The sequence below is a fragment of the Varanus komodoensis genome, unplaced genomic scaffold (assembly GCF_004798865.1).
Source record: "Varanus komodoensis strain SLA01 unplaced genomic scaffold, ASM479886v1 scaffold14_1, whole genome shotgun sequence".
NCBI classification, from domain to species: Eukaryota; Metazoa; Chordata; class Lepidosauria; order Squamata; family Varanidae; genus Varanus; species Varanus komodoensis.
Window position 1 is genome coordinate 12,206,709 of NW_025335438.1, and position 21,188 is coordinate 12,227,896.

General features: G+C 37.1%; 1 protein-coding gene across 5 annotated transcripts in view; it reads right to left on the minus strand.

The window, feature by feature from the left end:
- Positions 1 to 21,188, minus strand: part of PREX2 (phosphatidylinositol-3,4,5-trisphosphate dependent Rac exchange factor 2) — a 147,675-nt gene that overhangs the window by 109,983 nt on the left and 16,504 nt on the right. For 3 of the 5 annotated variants that reach the window (XR_006414086.1, XM_044424092.1, XM_044424093.1), the window contains exons 2-6: positions 7,197 to 7,268; positions 6,995 to 7,117; positions 6,111 to 6,215; positions 4,996 to 5,097; positions 3,213 to 3,374 (exon numbers count right to left, since the gene is read on the minus strand). Coding sequence is in view for 3 of the 5 variants with exons in the window: in XM_044424092.1 (XP_044280027.1) it covers positions 3,213 to 3,374; positions 4,996 to 5,097; positions 6,111 to 6,215; positions 6,995 to 7,117; positions 7,197 to 7,268 (564 nt within the window). In the remaining 2 variants the exon portion in view is untranslated. Of the gene's footprint in view, positions 1 to 2,669; positions 2,744 to 3,212; positions 3,375 to 4,995; positions 5,098 to 6,110; positions 6,216 to 6,994; positions 7,120 to 7,196; positions 7,269 to 21,188 lie in introns of those variants that run through there. The other 2 variants (XM_044424094.1, XM_044424095.1) reach the window with 2 other exon arrangements.

The window sequence follows — 21,188 nt, forward strand, 5'->3', positions numbered from 1 at the left end:
ACATAACCTACTCAGATCTATAGTGGCAATAATAAGTGACTTGTTAATACTTTGTTTTGTAATAGCTTTTGCTCTATTAAGAAAACAAGCTTTTAAACAAAACAAACCACATAAACCTTATTATGTGATTAGTCCTTAAACCTTTATTGATCATGTGACCCAAGAATCTTCTAAGGATTTTCTGGGGCCAGAAAGAGGGACTGCAGAATTTTTTTTCCTGATTATAACAAGGGTCAGCCATAAGAAGGTCAAAAAATATTAATTAAACCTTTATCAAGAAGGTCAGAATTTGTAAAGATAAGTCTGGAGCCAGATGTTATGGCACCAATGAAAGAAGAGCAAGTCAAGATAATCCACCTATTTATATCCTATTTATTTTAATAGAAGTAAATTATGTATGTCCCTTCTAATTAAAGGATATATTTCTGTACATAAGAGATCCATGTATACCCCTGACAGCACATGAATTTGTAACTACATTTTAGACTCTTCTACTTTTATTTGATTTTAATCCATCCAACAACAAATATTCTTTGGATAGATTACCTAAAGCTAAAAGAAAAAAATAAAAATATAAATAGCACAGGGAAAGCAATGCAAAATTCTTACTGGTGAGTGACATCTTTAGATTTAATTTCATTCAAATTTCTTTGAATCAATTAAAATTTTCTTCACAGTTTGCCTTCTGCAGTTCTTTATTGGTCATGGTACTTCCAGTCTGAATGTTAACATAGCCATTGTTCCATAATTATAGTCAGTTAAGTCACACACTTTAGCATATAGTTTTAGAAAGACGCATAGATTAAACATGGGAAATTTTAGATTGGTAAAATTATCCATTGAGCACCCCAATGTATGTAAATATATGCACTCTGCAGAAATAGGCATAATTCCACACATCTTCCAGGATCAAGAGGTTGAAAAGTCAATGACTTATGCAATCAAGATAATCAAGATTATGGAAATGGAAGATGGTACAGGAGGGAAAATATTTCCAGATAAACTATTTGAAATAATATGCATATCTGAAGTTGTAGCATAAAGATTTTCTCCATCCTAAACGGAAAGGCAGACAAATGGAAAAGCTAAACACAGAGCCAAATGGTAGCCATGCTATCTTTTCATAGCTCAGACAATAAATATAGGTCACCTTTCCACCATCCCATCTACTCACCTACTTGCCTGTCTACTGGATTCGCTCTATCTACTTCTGCACTTTCCTTAGTCAAGGGTGAACAACTTGTAGCCCCCTAAATGTAACTCCCATTAGCCCTTGTCAGCACAACTAATTGTGAGAGATCATGTGAGTTGTGGGCCAAAACATCTGGAGGGTCACAAGTTCCCCATGCCTACCTTAAGTCCAATTTTAACTTTGTATCTATGATATTCAGATCTTCTTACAGACACTTCCCTTGAGTTTGCTTAGTTCCACCTTCAATCTTTCTATTTTTCTTCAGGTTTCTGTAGTTTTACAGAAGAAATGTATCTGGCTACAAAAGGATTGCAAAGTAGCACCACATGTGTTGCCCCCCCCCCTGCACACACACACACACCTCTGCCAGATGCTGGTTTTTTTCAGTGCTTGTGGCTCTTTAAACAATTCTACTATTTATCTAGTGTGGCTTCCAGATCTAAGGAGGTGTTGATACCACTCCACATGACCCTGGTGCACCCACAACTGGAATACTGCATCCAGTTCTGGACTCCACATTATAGGACAGACATAGCTAGGTTAAAATTGGTTCAGCACAGAGCCACAAGAATGGTAGCTGGGTTGGGAACGATGACATATGAGGAGAATTGAGGGAACTGGGTCTTTTCAGCCTGGAGAAGAGGAGACATTGAGGGGATCTTTGAGATGTATAGGTGTATGAGGGGATGTCATGTGGAGGAGGGCCATGGCCTGCCCTTCCCTGAAGTGGAGGGCAGGACATGTTTCAATGGGGCAAAGCTCAAGGAACCAGGCTTCAGGTTGGATGTCAGGAAGTACATCCTAATGGTTATGACCCCTAGAATATGGAATGGGCTTCCAAGAGAGCTGGTTGAGGCCCCATCAGTGAGGGTATTCAAGGAAAGATGTTGGGGATTACATGACTGGAGCTGGCTAGAGCTGGGGGATCAGACTAGATAGCCCAGAAGACCCCTTCTGACTCACTTTGTTTCTCTGTTTCTATATGGTCAAATATCTGAGATTTCCACCTCCATCATACATCTATGACCATGGCAAAAGCATTGAAAGGACTTCTGCACAGAAACTGAGAAATGTCATTTATATTTCACTATCTAGAATTTATGCTGCTTATGCTGCTTGACAGCTTTTTGTCAACTACTGAATTCCACATTTACTGTATATTCCAAATGAGATGTCAAACATAATAGCCCCCTTTTATTGAAAATGTAAGCTAAAACATATAAATATGCAGCAGAAGACCAAATCAGTAATTGGGGTAGTTTTGGCTGATATTTTTATTTCTGTCAGTGCTTTGACCTATTATATCCAGAGCCTTAATAAATAATGTTTATTTTGATTTAATTATGTGATTTTGCAAAACGAAGGTGGACTAGGTTGACGGGATATGATTATATGGCTGTAGCTAAAAGCAGCAATATTCAAATCTCAGTGCATTATGATGATGCAAGATTTTCTACCCCCCCCTCCCCACTCTCACCTTGTCTGCTACATGCAGAGGCGGAGAAATTCCCAAGGCAATCACATCATATCATATGTTCTCTTTGCCTAAACCTTTCCAGGTGAAGGAGAAGAGAAGGTATCAGGCTGCTGTTTTTGATGGAAGGCAGTCCTTATCCATATTGTCTAGACGACTCAAACTATGGGGGTGGGGTGATATGTAGTTCTCAATACATTAAATATACTAAAAATAATAGAATATAAACAAAATACCCTGTGGTTACAATAGCATCTAATTTAATGGAAAGAATGGAGTAATATAACAATGAATCAGTAAGAATGTATGAAAGGAACTGTGTGTAACCAAAGTTATTGTAAACCCGAAAATACATGAACAAGTGAGAAATTGAATCTTATTCTTACCAGAAACTAAAAGGTCAAAACCTTTAATACTAATTGCAAGTTATGAATTGCTCCACCTAGAATGTCACTTAATGCAGTATGCTGAATATAAAGAACATGCTCTGTGTAGATGTCTAAATGTCTCCCAAATTTGACAGAGTGACCAATTTTTTGACATTACCTCCCATCCTTCAATGTGAGATTGCCATTCTTCTAACACCTCTAATTTTTCCATCTGTCTTTTGGCCTCATTTATGTTGGAGCAGACAGCTTTCATACTTTGGAGAGCTTCCATTAATGCAGAGTAGTCACCGTGCTTTTTGGGAGTGCGCTTTAACAACTCCTGTTTAAGAAAGAGAGAAAAGAGGAAGAAAAGGCAGGCAGGCAGAAGGACAGACAAGTCAATTTCTGCACTTTCACTTATTATAGGAAACAATTTGGAGTAAGTAGGCATACATAGGACTGGACCATCAAACTGATAGAACATTGAAAGTAAATAGCAACCACCGCCACCACTGCATCAGTGTGCTCTTTCAATTTATGGTGTACTCTCCCATTCCAATCTGTGAGACTTTGAGAGATCACAGCTGGGTAGGTGTGCCCGGCTCCTCTTTGTGTATCAGTCAATTTAAGAACTTTTTCAGCATTTTCATTATAGACCCAAGTTACTTTTTGCCTTTCTATTTGTTCCAGGACTGAGGAAAACAATGAAAGATGAAAACAATGAATAGTCTTTATTACTTTTGAAAATGATCGTGTTTGTATCCAAAGTTAAATGGATGAGCTGCATACATGGGAAGTATATTATTAAATTACATTTGTATTGTACCTTTCTTCCTCCTACAGGGTAGATTACAAGATCCTTTCCTTCCCCATCTTATCTTTGCAACAGCTCTGTGAATTAGGTTAGGCAGGGATGCCATGACTGGCCCTAGGTCACTCAGTGAGCTTCATGACTGAGTGGAGATTAGGCTTCAAATCCCCTGAGACCCAGTCCAGGATTCTTAAGCTCTACAGCACACTGGCCCTCATACACTGCCTGCATATGATAAACCACATTCCAGATAATAAGAGCACATACACATGGTACCCAATATCTTTCTTCAATTTTAGGTGAACTATTAAGGTTTTGTTGTTGCTGTGCATGGATTTTAAATGTATTAGCCTCCACTCAGATTCTCTCTTGCTTTTATTTCAGCTGTAGGTGATGTTTCTTCAATTGTTTCAGAATGTTTTTAAAGTTCTTGTTAAATGTTTTAAAGAGGCAATCCTACACATGTTTAGTCATGGAAATGTCCTACAATTTTTTCTGTCTAAACATGCAAACATACTCTGCCCTAAAACTGAAGTTTTAATTGAAAGTTGCCTTGGAGACCCTATCAGGGCTGAAGTTATATGTAAAAAAACACATATTTTATGCACTCTTGGTCATTCACAAAACGTTTGTCCTCTCCTACCCCAGAATGGGCAGGATTCGGCAGATCCTGGCATACTGCATTCTGATGGCTTCAAGGGTCCACTTATACAGAGGGACTTGCTAGTCACATTAAAGGTGGTAACAGAAGCAGACCATGGAAGGAATAGGCCTGCCATCTGGGAAAGAATGGGAGTTGGTGGCATGACATCCAGTGACAGATTTTCACAGGGGAATGTAGCAGTTTGCCCCCAGAGCAAACTTTGCAGGAGCTGCCTACACCCTTCAAGTCTAAGCTGGGAACTTCCCAACCACAAATAGCTCTCTTCCAGTGCTCTCACTCTGGAGATCTCTGGCACGACCCACTGGAATGATCCTACTCCTGCCTGTGTGCTGGTCTCCTCCTCTTGTTTCTGTGCACAACTGGTACATATTTTAAAAATGTTAATTCACTTCTTTTTGGGAGGGGCTTGTCATTACTTAATGTCAAACAGAATTTAGCAGAAAACGTATTCGTTAAAATATTATAATAAGTGATGAAAATGCTTACCTTCAAAAGAAGTGGATATTTGCATATTCTCTGGATTGGTGTTACTAAGTAACCTTCTAATGGTACATCAGTATTTTTGCGTCCTCCTAGCATCATGCAGTTCTAGAATGGAATTGAAACACTTTTAATTCTGTTTGAAAATTGACCTTCCTTATTACTGTGTCAACATTATGCTTAGTTTTTTTTCAGGTAGCTTCAAGGGGCAGAGGTGATTTTTATCAGCTCCCATTTTATTAGCTGTCTGTAGCCATTCCTCCATTAACTTGTTCTAATTTTGGCCAAAATTCATTGCTTCTCAGCCAGACATATAATGCAGTTCCATAAAATCGTCATGAGATGGCACTGACTGTGTGATGCAGACTCATTCACTAAAACTATTATATTTTAGAGTTCATCTGATTTACAGCTATGGATTACTATGACTGGAAAACTTTTCCTACAAGCAACAAGCAAAGCATTTAGGGTTTTGAAGACTTGAAAAAAGGGAAGCAGGGGGAAAACATGAATGGGCCTTATAAAATTATGCCTCATTTCTCTTTAATGCTAGCATGTGAAACCATCTAAAGAAATTGATTTGCAGTAGTTTCAGAACAGTCATGAGTGTGCTTCACAAAAGTCACAATATATGAATGCAGGTGTGGTACTGCTGACAAGTGCATGACGAAAGTCACAACTGATAGGGAGAGATGTCAGGAAAGAGATTTAGACAGATGGTGAACCTACAACTAGACTGCAACTCTCATCGTCCCCATCCCTTGGCCATACGGGCAGGGAATGATGGGACTTGGAGTCCAACAACTTCTGGAAGCCTACAGGTTCATTTCCCTTACTCTTGCCTTTATACGTAGCTTAGGAGCTGTTTGATTGTATCTGTTTGACTACTGCATTATGCAAGGTTCTGGAGAGAAGGAACCCTTGGTCTTATACAACAGTGTACCTTTTAAATTATTTGTGCCATTACTGTAAGCAATCATATCACTTAAAAAAGAACTGTTATCAAATTACCAAAGTTCATGTTATATGTGTCCACTAAAAACACTGAGTTCACTAGCTTACTCTCAGGTAAGCAATTATAGATTGCACCTCTAGATACAGAACAATAAAAATTAGCTTACCAGTAAAAAAGTCCGTACTGCTCTTATTTTGTTAAGTTCAAGCAAAAGTTTTTGTGCCTTCTCATGATTACTACAGTATTCATCATAGATATGAAATCGATCTTTCTGGGGGAAAATATATTTATATTCGTTATTTTGCCCATGGTTTCCCTATTTAACTTGGGTTTTATTAGACATTTAAAAATAATTAAATTACTTAAATAAAAAATACAAGATATAATTTCTGCAATCTTACAGATAGCTAGGCATGAAAAAGGATACCACTATAAAATACAAACATATATGTCAAACATGAGAAACCAGGGAAATGGTCAGACAAAAAGGAAAAGTGCTGTTCTTTACCATTTTAGTTTTAATTTTATACTTGAGTTCCAGAAGTGGAACCTTTTTATGGTTCAAGTTTCTGCTGTGAAGCTTACTCCACAATGAATACAAAATGTGATATCAGAAAACAATGCATTTTGCGCTGAATTGCAAGTCTAAGTCTATGTATATACCAAATATGAGAGTGCACATATCACTACTTATTTCCATAGTAAACACGTTCAAAATTTTTAAAATGTTCTTTGCACCTGTCAAAAAAATGAAATTGATTTGGAACAAGTAAAAAATAAATCATTACAGTTTAGTTCAGCAGAATATGGTAAAAGGTATCTCCTTGATGAAAAATGATAATGAATCTTAAGCACTAAAACAGCAAAGCTTTCGTTTTAGCAGTGACTACAGCTTCCAAGTGTCCTTAAAAGACCTCAAATTATGCAATAAAGCCTGTTTTGTCCTCACAATGGAGTGTACTCGAACTACCATGCCAGCATTTTTTTAAACAGCACTGAGGAAGAGAAGATCAATTAAATATGAAGCTTATATTATTAAAGTTGACATACAAAGTGAAGAAAGCAGATTCCCACTTCTTGCTGAGCATTAGGTTCAGGGTGTAGGCACTCCTCAATGCTAGACAGGAAATCCTTGTGAACTTCAAGAATATCTTCAATATTTGAAAACAATGTCTGTAAATAAGAAACCCAGAATATAAATAAAAAGAACCAAAGAACAATAAAACAGGAATGAGAATAAAAAACAACTAACCTTTACTGTCTCCTCTGTAATGCTTTTATCAACCTTGGAAACAGCCCATTGCATTATTCTATGAAGAAATGCCTGGGGGAGCAGGGAGAGAGAGAGAAAGATGGTCAAGGCACTGAAGAACTGTAGGCAAAAGTAATAGCCATGACAATCTGTAACAAAAAAGCAAGCATTTCTAAGCAGTTCTGTGTGATTGTAGATTCCATCATCATCTGCACTGAAGAAACATGCATTTCCAAATACATATGGCTGTTCTGGCTATTTGCAAAATTCAGCACCAAATTCTTATACTCTCAGAGTCCAGGGCATGGGTGGCAAAAGTCAAGACAAAGGCACCAGGACTCAGGCAAGACAGGGTCCAAAACCAGTCCAAAGTCCAGTAGTAAATTCAGAGGCAGGGTCATAGGCCAAAGGTAAGAACCAGAAGTACATGACAGGACAAAACAAGGACACTGTCATGAGGAAGGCTTGAAAACCAGAAAGACACCAGGAACAAGGAGCAAGGACTTGACGCAGGATAACTGAACAGAATTCAGGAGCAGTAAAGCTGTGGCAAATAAGGCAAGGTAGAAAGGCTGCAAGGGGAGACAAGGTAGGGCAAGCCACAATGCAACAAGGAACAACACAATACAGCAGGCATGACAGGAACAAGATGTATAGGAAAGCAGATATGGCAGGAGCCATCCAACAAGAGGTAGGGAAAATGCAGGAATACCTGCACTGCTGAGGTGAGACAGATACACAAAGAAGCAGGAAAAATGTAAAAACTGAACCACAGCTAGCAGAAGGACCTGTATTGCTAAAGCAGCCAGGGGTAGGAAGAGCTTGCTCTAACATAGCCCATCTGGCACTCATTTGGGATGGATCCTGCAAATACTGTAGTGCAGAACAATGGTTGTTCTGCTTCTAGCCAGCAGATGAAGCCCTGGAGCGACCAGATTCTGATGCACATCTGCTATATGCATCTGAACATCTTACTTTATAAGAGCATCATGCAAATATCAGTATTAGCACAGCATTGCATAGTGTAACTATCCTAATGTTATGCCCCATTTCCAGATTAAAACCTATTACTGATAAGATGGAGCATGTTAAAAGATGAACTATTTTCTGAAACATGAAAAGAAAGCTATTTAGATGCAGGAAAGCATATCCTTGAAACACAAGCAACTGTGAGACTCCCATCACATGGAAGCATTTCATTGTTTTATTCAGATATAGCAATTATATCAGCCATGTTTCTGCAAAATGCTAACTCAAAATTGCTGAGAATTCTAACTTATCAGTAACAAACAGCATGTTAGAGCATGCTGACCAATTGTTTTCATTCGGCTCCTGTTGCAAATGGAAGGGGCTAAAGTGGAAATCTGTCAGGGCAGTAAAGCTTAAGATTGTATCCAAACCCTGTTCTACCCTGGTACACTTTTGGTTATTCTGCCACATAACTTACAGGGAGCCAAGTGGAAGTGATCAGACAGCATGCTACTTATTACCACTGGCTTAGCATTCTGTGAAAATACAGCCACTAGTTCATATAAACATGAATTAGGATTTTCAATTTCTTAGTTAGAAAATGGAAAATCTCACTTTTAAGTCCTTTAGCTATGACAGACTGAAGTAGTCAATGCCATTCAAGATTAATATGATACACTGCTAACTATTAAATCTAACTTAGAAAAACATTCAAGCTTATTTTCTAATATGTGAGACTGTTTCAATAGATTTTTTATTGCTGAAACTGAAGAAATACTTATTTTCTAACTCAATGGTCTAACAAAGAACACTAACAATTATAACCATTACATAGGAACACATTTAGTGATGCTTTTAATGAAAATGCAGAGAATCCCCTTATCTTATATGCAAAAACTTATTTGTGTTCCTTGAAGCATTTCAATTTCAGATGCATTACTAAGTCATTAGGCAACATAAATATTTGTACAGAATTTTGATTTGTATTATAGCTTTGAAGGATACTAGATTCAAACACTGAAATACCAGGCACACTTCACCTTGAACCATTCAGTGAAACATACTTGTGTGTGTGTGTGGGTGTGCAGAAGAATTAGCAAATGAGTCCTGTAATTCTTCTTGTGTTCATTAACCCATGCCAGCAGCAGAGACAAAGGCCAATTATAATGCTGCATGATACAGGCAAAAAGACTAGTCTTTCAGCAATTCACCAGCTGGATGACCACCTGTTTTCTCAACTTGGCTGGGGTGCTAAAGGCACTAACACAATCCATTATCCACTATTCTTGAAGATAAATTAAAATATTTTGATTCAAAATATTATAGAAGATATTTCTAGATTAAGGGCCAGCATCTTAAATTTGAATTTACAAAAATAAAGTTAATTAACCCTGTGAATATTTAATTAAGCTGAGATCGTAACATGTTTTTAGAGTAATACTTGGTTTTAGCCATCTGAGTGTATATTGCAAGGATGAAGAACCTCAAACCTTCCCATGATACCACTCAGCCCCTCCTGTGTTACCTAGAATAGCATACTGCTATTCCTAGCCATTTCCCCTTCAAAAAAGCAACCAATCTTTTGGGGTTCCCTGACAGGGACTGCAGCCAAGAAATTAAAAGACGCTTGCTCCTGGGGAGGAAAGCTATGGCAAATCTAGACAGCATACTAAAAAGCAGAGACATCACCCTTCCAACGAAAGTGCGTATAGTCAAGGCTATGGTTTTCCCAGTTGCAATGTATGGCTGTGAAGGCTGGACCATAAGGAAGGCTGAGCGCTGAAGAATTGAGGCCTTTGAACTGTGATGCTGGCGGAGACTCCTGCAAGTCCCTTGGACCACAAGGCGATCAAACCAGTCTGTCCTAGAGGAGATCAACCCTGACTGCTCTTTCGAAGGCCAGATACTGAAGATGAAACTCAAATATTTTGGCCACCTAATGAGAAGGAAGGACTCCCTGGAGAAGAGTCTAATGCTGGGAACAATAGATGGCAAAAGAAGAAGGGGACGGCGGAGGATGAGATGGCTAGATGGAGTCACTGAAGCAGTTGGTGTGAGCTTAAGTGGACTCCGGGGGATGGTGGAGGACAGGAGGGCCTGGAGGAATGTTGTCCATGGGGTCGCAATGGGTCGGACACGACTTCGCGACTAACAAAAACAACAACAACAAGCTTTTGTACAATTTTCCTCATTCTAAAATGCCTCTCCAAAAGCTTAGTTACACGTAGTAAGAATTTTAAATCAAACTATTTATTTAGTTGGCTCTGTTTCTTAAGCCTTCTGTCCCACCTTTCCCTAAAATCCACTCCCTGAGATTTTCTGGAACCTTTGACTCTTCAACTAAAAGGGTGTTTGTAGCCTTTGTATAACCCTCCTAGTTATTTCCAAGCTTTGTTATCAGATATGCAACAGACATTACAACCAGGTGTTGTTCCACTACACCCATGACTCTATACATAGTGAGTGTTCTCAAAGATAATTTTGTTAGATTCTGTCTCCATCAAGCAAAGGCTAGAATTCTTCCCATATGGTTTTCCAGTATGGTATGATAAATGCTAACTAGAGAAAGGACAAGAACATTTTCTCAGCAATAACAGATCTGTTTAGAGATTACTGTTACAAAAGGTTATTCTTAACATAGCAAAGATAATACAGATAAATTCTCCTCAAAGCAGACTGTATGATATCTAAGAGTTTGGCACCAAATAACAGAATTTTGTGGGACACCAAGTTCCTACTGAATTTGATCTCTGCATTGCGTTGGTATTTAGATTTTCTAATTTTATTATCTACTTGTGTTGATGATTATATATATAAAACTATTCTAAAATGCTTTGCAAAAGCTTTAACACACATGATGTCAATACTCACATAGTGATCAACCTCTAATTTCATTTGGTATATCTCATAATACCATATTACACATGTAAGCTGAATCAATATATATATGGCACTCATTCCTGAATTGCATTAAAACAGAATTCTCCATTACATTCAAATCAGGGACCTCTGTAGTTGGTTTAATAAATAGGATAACTCAAATGGACTCAGTATTTTAGTCCATGAATTTAATTATTAAAAGATATAATCAGAATTAAATTAATAAATTCAAAAGAACACTAATAATATTCAGATTCTTTCAGAATCCATCAACATTATGCCTGATTATATATTTAGAAAAAGAAGTTAGAATCATTATTCACTAACCAACCAAAATGCTGTATTTTTTCCATCAACAATTTAATAGGTTTACGCAGAAATCTAAAGTTTTAATAGCAGATTGAATCTTCTTCATAAGATAAATTCAATTAATTGGCATTCCTGATTCACATTACAGAAAATAAAAATGAATTTCATGATATTGTACTTTTGACTTTCAAGTTCCTTTTTTTTTTTAAAGAATTGCCAGTTTAAAGTAATTCACTACTAAAAAACCAAATATCATCCATAGCATCAAATATAACTACACCTGCTGATTTTCCAGTGAGTTATTTGCCAACTTATAATCTATTCTTCATTGGACAAAGATCACTCTTCTAGTAGTAAACTTTGCAGAAATTTATTTCCTTAGTAAAGCACAAAGTGAACCAACTGTAGCTATCTTGAATAGGATGCTGTGACTCTGTAAAAAGTTTCAAAAGCTGATTAAAGTTTTCTGAAAGATGATTCAGCATAACATCTTATGAGATCTGTCAAAGTCACCACTTACAAGGGAAAATAACTACTGCAAGCAGATATAGTTATCTTGTTTATAAACCAAGTTGGAAAACCCTTTATGGACAAAGCAAAGATAATTTTTAGAATACATTTATAGGAACTTTGCATGTATCTTACACTGAAGTCATGAGACACTAATGTTTGACACTTTTCATGAGGAGGAAGTTTTAATTATATGTCTGTGTAAATATCCTACCCTTTATTAGTTACTTTGTATTTTGATTTTCTAATATTTTATGATACGCAATTTTAAATGATGTACATTCAAATCATTGCCTTCTGATGAAAGCTAGTCCCAAACCCTAATCCTGTATGGCTACCATTACTTATTTATCCCACTTGGCCTCTATGAAGCTGAAGGCAGGATGCATTTTGGTGTTTTTCTGCTCAACAACACTGAGATCAGACTGAAAGGTGGCACAGTGTTTCACATATACATATGCATATGAAATCTGTCAAAACAATCCTATTTAGCCCTGTCAAAACTTTCTTCAACAAGACTTTGTTGTGAGCCATCTTGAGACCTGTCAGTATAGATGGGATATAAGTGTTTCAAATAAATAAGTAAATAAATACCCTTTCTTACCTTGTCAGAGTAGCTAGAGGCTCAGGAAAGTGTGGAAAAGGTGAATAGTGAGAACTATCAGGGAAATCCTTAAAATCTAGGAGGGAAATATACTCACCACCCCTTTCCACAGGCAAAGTTCCCATTGCAGAAGTGCTTTTTCTTGACAGATTGCAATTAAACAGTTGAAAAATGAAAAGCAAAGTAACAGATAAACATATCTACAACTTTGCAGTTTCAAATACACCAAGGCACACTCTGAGACTGTTAGTCTGGCTATCATACAAATGTTTATTTGTATAGAAAGCAAAATTAATCTAATCAAAAGCCATTGTGATTGATGGGTAGTCTCTTTCACCAGGTCACAAACTTCTGCCAGCATCCATTGAACCAAGTTCAGCCATATATGCCTTTAGTGTGAATCTCACCACTATTTCCCTCCTATGTTCCTATATAAATATAGCTGTATAATTCCATTTATACCTGACTGATGAAAAGCAATGCCCAACAATGCAAAAGGGTTGTAACATAGAAGCCACCACAAAGTAGTCTGTGATATTTCAAAACTAAGTTCTAACATCCTAATTTCTAGGACACAGGTATGGCACTCAGATCTAGAAGCATAAGAGTTGCCGTGCTGGATCTGACCAAGGGGCCATCTAATCTACCATTCTGTTCATACAGTAACCAACCAGCTTCCCACAGGATTCCACAACCAAAACATGAGTACAACAGCACCCTCCTGGCTAAGGTTCCCACAACTGGCATACACAGTCACACTGCTTCTACCTGGCAGCTGTGCTCTCTGCCTTATGCACACATGTTTTTGTGTGCAGTTATTTAGCACGCCTTACCTACAAAGAACTCAAAACAGCTCACCTATGAATTTCAAAGGATCCATATAATCTATGCAATTGCATGGTTAGTAAACTAGTTTATACTTTTCCTGCTCGTGAAGGCAAAAACTGTGTGCAGTTATTTATTGCTATTATTTCTGTTAGACATTGTGAGGTCATAGAAATGGAGTAGTCATTTCTTACTGAACTGCAGTACTTATCCAGCCATACAAAGAAAACTATATTAACCAACACATTTGCCAACTGTTAATTGCAAACTGTAGAGACGCTTTTCTTTCCCGTTATTCTTAAGAGGCAGACAAAAAGGAAGCAAACATCATTTCCTCACTATAGAGAAAAAATAGAGTTCACCCTGGGAACAGAAAAGGGTGGAGACCTCAACATTCCGGAATTATAATATGTTGTCTCTGTGAACTGAACATCTAATATCATAATGGCATAAGCAATCCTAGCAGATTAATAAGGAATCCATAGGTGGAGAGGCAGATACAAAGCCAATTTTTATATCCAAAAGAGTACCATAACATAGTGGGTTGAAGAAATCCCAATTTCTTGTTGTTCAACGATTAATAGACTTAGATCTCCAATATCTGAGAATTGCTAGAAAAAATAGTTCACCATTCTATGTTAACTGTAATAATTGCTATAATAATGGTTTTACTCCAGCCCTATATCTGTACACACTAACTATCCCAAAGTACAGAGTATTTACTCTTTCCTGTTTTAATGTGCTTTCATCAGCACTATTAAAAGAACAATTTAATAAGACTCCAATTAATGAATAGGTGTGTTCCTGTGGTGCTGGAGCAGATGATGTTCTCTTATATTGCAGCTTTTATAAGGAACGCCAAGAGAAATTGATTTAACCATTCATAAAAGATTTTTATGAGAATGATTCTTCCACTCCAGTATCTATGTGTTTAATGAATGTATTCTCTTATGCTACTGGAAATGTTGCCAATTTTTTAAATGTCTGCAATGCAGATGAGGAAAAATATGGTCACCTGTTTAAGGAAAATATTGCATAAATTGTAATGATTTAATTGTTTTAGTTTTTCTACTGCTGTTTTGTTTTTCACATTTTCCCGGACTGTGACCATAAAAAACTAAAAAAAGAAGAAAAAAAAAAACCAAGAATACCACCAATAAAATTACTCTTAAAAGAACATGTTCTTGGATGAAAAAATATATTAGCATGAAACTGCATGTCTGTTTCATGGCTGATAACTTAGACGAGTTATAGATAGACTTAGATACAGTGGCTGTGTATCAAATTTATGACCAACTGGAATTGGCTTCTTCAGCCATTCTGAAGGCAAAGCTAAATCTTGAAATACATAATCTTATTTTGTACAAAATTCTTTGTAAAGAAGTTAATGGAGTTTTTAATAAATAACAGAAGTAAATCACTATAAACAATAATCTTGGAAAACTTATGGCATGATTTCAGTGCCACATTTGCTAAGTGAATAAGGAGTGCAAGAACTAAAATTTGAACTTTCCCTTCTTGGTATCTTTCTTCTTCCAAGTTTTGGAGCCTGGCTCTGAAAAAGTGTTTCTTGGCTTAAGGAGAAATTTTGCAGGCAAGATATAGTCCTTCTGGTGTACATTTCAGTACACTTAACTGTTTTGAATACAATAAGCACAATAATACAGAAAGTGTGCCTGGAATTCAACCCTTATTTTGAGGAAAACACCACCCCTTTTTTTGAGGAAAACACCACCCCTTTGCTGCTACACTGAAAATTTGACAGCAAATAACTGTTTTTGCCCATTGAGCTATTTAGGTTGCACAAACATTGGTTTTTATTAGCACTAAAGCTGGCACGACCCTGGATAGACCCTATAGAAAGCTAGCTTCTGTTAGTCTTATACAGTCTTATATTGCTTACGCCGCTTTCAGGCACAGAGGTATCCCCTAAGAAATCATATGGGTAGCCAATTTCAGGGTTAGTGAATGAGCTCACTTGATCATTCACAATATGAAAAACAGATTATTCTATTTAGCTGTTCTCCTTTTACAGAAAAGTTGTCAGAGCTCTAAGAACTTGAAGCAGTATGTTAACTACTTTTCCAGCTTATGACCATAATTCATACCACACAAAATGTCAGAGATTTAAGTTTTTAATACATTTCAATTCTTTTAATACAGGGATTTTTTGTATACTTTTGCACTTTTCACATGTTTATCTGAACACGAGTGTCAGGAGACAATGCTGCATTCTGCTTGTGGCTGCAGACTGCAGCACCACCGGTACATGCATTCACCAGAAGGTATAGAAGGTGTGTGCGAGTGGAGCCAAACACAGGCATCACCAGGGGTGGTGTTTGACAGTGGCCCATTAGAGCTGGAGCCTCAGATCTCTCATTTGGAATGCTGACCCTCTGGAAGACTGTTTTCACTTGAAATGAAAATGCAGGCACACTAATTATTGCTGCGGCATTCTGATCTCTTGCATTAGTTGAGTTTTGCTCACATGTGCTTCACCTCCTGCAGCACCTACCCCTTGAGTCTTTCTCCTGAAATTCTCTTCTGAAATCAAATGCCTTCCTCTGCCCATTCATGCATCCTTTTTGCAAACAATGGCTCCTTAACAGATGGGGCTCTTTAAAGACACACAGAGAGAGACTTTAGAACATGTGCACATTATGCACATTTGTTCTCTTTTCTGTGTATGCTAAGTAAGCCCCGGAATTTTTCAGTAGCTAGCACCATCCTGGGTGTGACCCTGTTCTTTCCTGTTCATGAATTCACATTTTAGAGTAAACAGTGCTTCAATCACAAAGTCTCAGAAATATATCATATTCAGAACTGAACCTCTTTTTTTGTTTAGTTTTATTCCATTATATATGAGCCTTAAAATACTGCAGAATGCCTAAATGTGCTTAGATTTTATCAGTTTGACCTATTTTTCTTTACAACCTTGCTGCGACACCTTCCATTTTGTATGTACTTTATCAATATTGATCTACTTTACTCACATCCATTGTTAGTAAAATGGTCATTTTGCAATTATCTATATACTGACAGTACTCGTATGCATTGCTAAACCATAATTTAGAATTATGTCCTTAAACCAAATGAGCAGTTGTTAGCTTTAACTATGATTATCTGAAGAAGCCAAGAAATATTCTTTTCCATTTAAGCAACTACCATTCATTTTTTTATTGTAATTCTCTAAAATGGAGGCCTGAGATACTATAGTTATTTATTTATGCATTAGTAATTGTGGGGGTGTATCCTGTTTTGAGCTTTGGCTTCCCACTATTGCTTAAAATGCTGCCAAAAGGTAGCCTCCAACTTGTTGTGGTAAAGATTTTAAAGAGCAACATATTCTGTTTCCTACATTACACAAAAGTAGAGGCACAAGTTCTCCTTTCACTGGTAAATCAATTCTCAAAGGGGATGCTATTATCAGAAACAAGGGAGCTCTATGGTGTTTGTTAGACTTGGACAAGAGCTACTCTTTTCTTCTCTGGCCAGTTGTCTGTCAGGAAAGGAGGCCAGTGTCTTCAAGCCAGGCTTTAGCAGCTGTCCAAACACTACCCACTACTTGCAAGTAGTGCATGGAATCTATTAGTGTTTATACATTCAAGTTACCACAAAGGACCAGCCAGCTACTAGGAGGTTTTTATACTTATGCAGCTGCAGACATATCTATTAGTGATATGGAACCCTGCCATTCCTTCTCCCTGATGTCAAATCAGCATCAGTGCAAACTGGAAGATCACATAGTTTTTCACTAGTGTACTCCTACTGCACACCAAAACAAACGGGATTCTATCTATACATAGGATTGCTGTGATGCAATTCTACTAGCATAAAATAATTCTTCCTGTATAAAAAAACAGGCTTGTGAAATGCTGCTGCATAATAAATCACTCATTTTCTCTACAATAAAGAAAGTGTGGGGAATTAACTCTAGTTTTTGGCACTCTGTCTAATAAATAGTGGTACAAACATTGGCTTAAACTTATACTTCACACCCATCTTGTGTAACTTATTGTCAGTATTTGGGAAATAAAACTAATTAGAAAAAGCACATCTCACAGTGTTATACTTATGAGCTACTATCAATGATACAAAGCAAAATATGCCCCCTTAACTATTTTAAAAAATCATTAGCATGAAGAATTACAGGCTTTCCAAAAAGTTCCACTCGAAGCATAATGCAGATACTTTCTTCCCCATGCATACAACTTGCACATTAAAAGAAAAATTAATTACATGGAACTGAAAAAAAATAGTCATTAAACATTCGGGAAGTGGAAATCAAAGAGATGCGGAATTCTAATTGGAAACCTACAAAAATTATTTGCATAACAAACACAACTACAAACTTTGTAACTGTCAAGATTTCAGTAATGGGAGGTTAATCAGTCATTAGCTACTCCACATACTATCTAGTTCATTCTAGATAGCACACTTCACCTCATCACAGCAGTTAGAGCACAAACCTTTCAAATTTTATGTCTGCTAGAAATTGACTAGGTAACTAGGAGTTGCTGCATCTAGTTAACATTAAAGCATGTTAAGAAATTGACAATCCACACAAAATATTTCAGGAGCATACTTTAAAAATCTGTGTACAGTTGGATGTATTTCCTATATTTTTTCTTGTTGTTGTTGTTCTGGTTCTCTGCTCACTGAAGCAATGGCTGCTACAAATGAAAGCAAGATTTTGCATCTAATCAGCAGCAAGAATTTAGCCTGAAAACTGTTACACAGCAACTTCTTTGAGGAGTCTGGGCTGACTGCCATGCTTGCATTTGTGAATGAAATGGAAAGAGCCTTGCACCACCATGTTCCCCCACTCCCCAACCTCCCATGATATCACTGTCTTTCACTGCTTCCTTTGCCTGATTAAATCAATGATCCAGAAATTAATTCAGCATCTTAAGAAATATTTAGCTGTCCTTTCCCCACTCCCAAAGTGTTGATCCTGTTTTCTAGATCACCTTGTAAAACAGCTCTCTACTAATAGTACAGGAAAACATGACACCAGGCTACTGCATTGGTCTTTATCGAAGCCATGCTAACACCACTCATCTGTTCATATTACCCCTTTCAAGCTTCAAGATTTTTCTGTGCTCTGCCAAATTTTATAAAAGTTTTCAGCTCAAAAGGGATAATTCCAGCAGCAAAAACTTTTTTCAATGTTTTATTGGCAGGACCAGCAACTGCCATACCATTTATGCATATTTTTGCTTTACTGTCCAGGTTCCTGCTAAACTCCAGTGGAATCATTGAAGACTTTTTAAGGGGAATGGTAGTGCAGAATTTCTGGCAAAAACTGTTTCAGGGGACAGAGAGGTTACTTTTTCTTTCTTGGTGCATGCTGGTCTCCATCTAAATCAGGATCCCATAGAGGAAAGAAAAATATCTGGCTCAGTTTCACTTTTGCCATTAGGAGAATGTGCAGTTCTTTGTCCCTATCCAACACGTAGTAACTAGTCCCCATGGCTAGAAACACAGAGCAGTATAAAACAGTTGCACAGAACTGAAAGTGATGTTTACCTCTAGTTGCACAGTTGCATAATTTTAGACTCCAGAATAAACTTAATGGTTTGACAGGGAAGATGCTCTTTAGAGGGAAGTGTGTTTTACTTCAAAATGTGATACACAACCTCTGCTGTGTTTTGGAGCCTTCCTGCTGCTTCTGCTGAGTTGGGCATTGGATTCCTGTCCCAAAATTATGACTTGAAAGACTTTGCTACCTGTTGCCATCTCCTTCAACTTTCTGCAAGATTCCCACAAGAGACAAGAATGGAGTATATCCTTGTACTGTGCAAAATCAGTGCAGCTCCTTCACTGTTTTACTTTGGCTTCACTTCCCACTACTCACTGTGCATCCTATAGCATTCAGGAGTCTGTGGAAACATTCCCTTTATTTTGGGAAGCAATAGGTGAGACAGTATCTTTGATAAGTATTTATTTACAGAGATAACTTCTAACTAATCAAAGGCCTCATCTAGACTATACTGTTTTCCTCCCAGTACTACGTACCTAATTCCTTCTTGCTAAAGATGCTGTTGGTCTGCAGCAACAGCAACATACACCCCTTCCCATTTTCCCAAGCTGCCAGTCTTGAGAAGCAAAGATGAGTTTTATGAGTTTTTATACAAATTCTACATTGCGAGAATCAGGCCCAGTACAACTGATCAGTGACCTTCCCCATCCCTTACCCATCACACTTTATTTTTAACTTTTGGTACATAAAGGGTAGTTGTAGGTTAAATAAGAGTTGGTTACTAAAATATGACTCTGCCTAAATTATTGTGCATAGTATTAATCCAAAGACTACACAGGTTTTGGATATATTGCTATTCCCTGCACTGCTAGTAGCAATATTTTCTTTTCAGACTTTATCAAACAATATAGGGACATTGCTTGGGCTTTACATAAAATAGTAGGTATTGCAAAATTTCTAATAATTCAGAATACTAGAAAGTGGAAGATATTGTGCCTGACAATACCCACAAAAATATTGATCTGTATGTTGGTGAGATTGTTATATTCTCAAGAGAGAGTGCCAGTTTAGCAAACATAAAAATAGTTTTTTCTTTCTTTCTTTCAAACGGTCATGTTTGTTCAGAGCACAGATACTGAATCACTGAACAACTACAAAAACAATAGGGAAAATTCCTTCCCTTGTTTTCAAGTCAATTGAACTACATTCACAGTTTTCTATTCAATTTCCTGTGGGGATCACATGATAGTATATGGAAAGAAATTAAGACACTTGTGTAAAAAACAGGCCAATTTCCAAACATTATACTTAAATGACATTCCACACTGTGAAAGCTGAAAATATGAATAAGAGGAAAAGTCATTAAAGGAAGACACCAACAATTCTACACACTGTATTTTACTTCTGAAAACTTCAAAAAAGAATGTGGAAGTTCGTTTTCAGTTTGATAAGCAACTGTTTTTTGTATTGTATTGATAGCAGTTTGTACATTTTTTTTCAAGCATAGCATGTAAAGGACCAAGCTCTTCACAGAGCATCTATGGTTTTGAAACCTCTAGGGGCACCAAACTTCTTCCAGCTGTAGATGTGTTTCATCAGGGGCAAGAGGAGAAGTCCCCAGTAGATGAAAGTTACTGGCTACCACTTCTCATTAATACCAGAATGGAAACTAAAACTAGGATGTTAGAATCATTATTTAATGATTAAACCCCATCAGTAAATTACCTTTTTGTCACATTTCTTGCCAACAATGATTGTATAAATGCATTGTTTCCCTTAGATTTTCTTAGTTGATTGAGTACCAGTAAACCTTCCCTATCTTACTACAGATTTTATATGTATAACCATACCTACAACATTTCAAGATTCCTCCTGGTTTCTGATATATTCTGTATAATAGCTATGTTCTCATTCAGTTCCAAGCAATCCTGTCTCCTCATCTTGACTCAGAGTTATCATGTTCCTTTCCAAGAGTCTCTTCCGCAGAAAAATATTCCAGAGACTTATTGACCTTTTTAACACTATAATTGATTTTTACAGTGTTGATATTTTTACAGTTGATATGCTCCCAATCAAGTTCCAGACTATCCCTTCTAAACAGTACCTGAAACATTTGCACCATTATCAATAAGGAATGAGCTATCCTATATTAAGTGTTTCTCAGTTATTGTCAGCATTTCCTTAAATAAAAGCAGCTCTGAAACCTTTTTAATGTGAAGTGCCAGCAATCTGGTTTCATTGCAGTTCAAATGTGAATCTGTCTCTTTTGTTCAGGTTTGTCATACCTCCAAAATGCTTCCCAGTACCTAACAAATTTAAACCTTCCTTCCCATCATCTCTCTCATCCACACACTGAAAACCCAGTTTTAATCTAGTTGTTCTGCATGCAGAATAGGTAGCATTTCTGAAAATA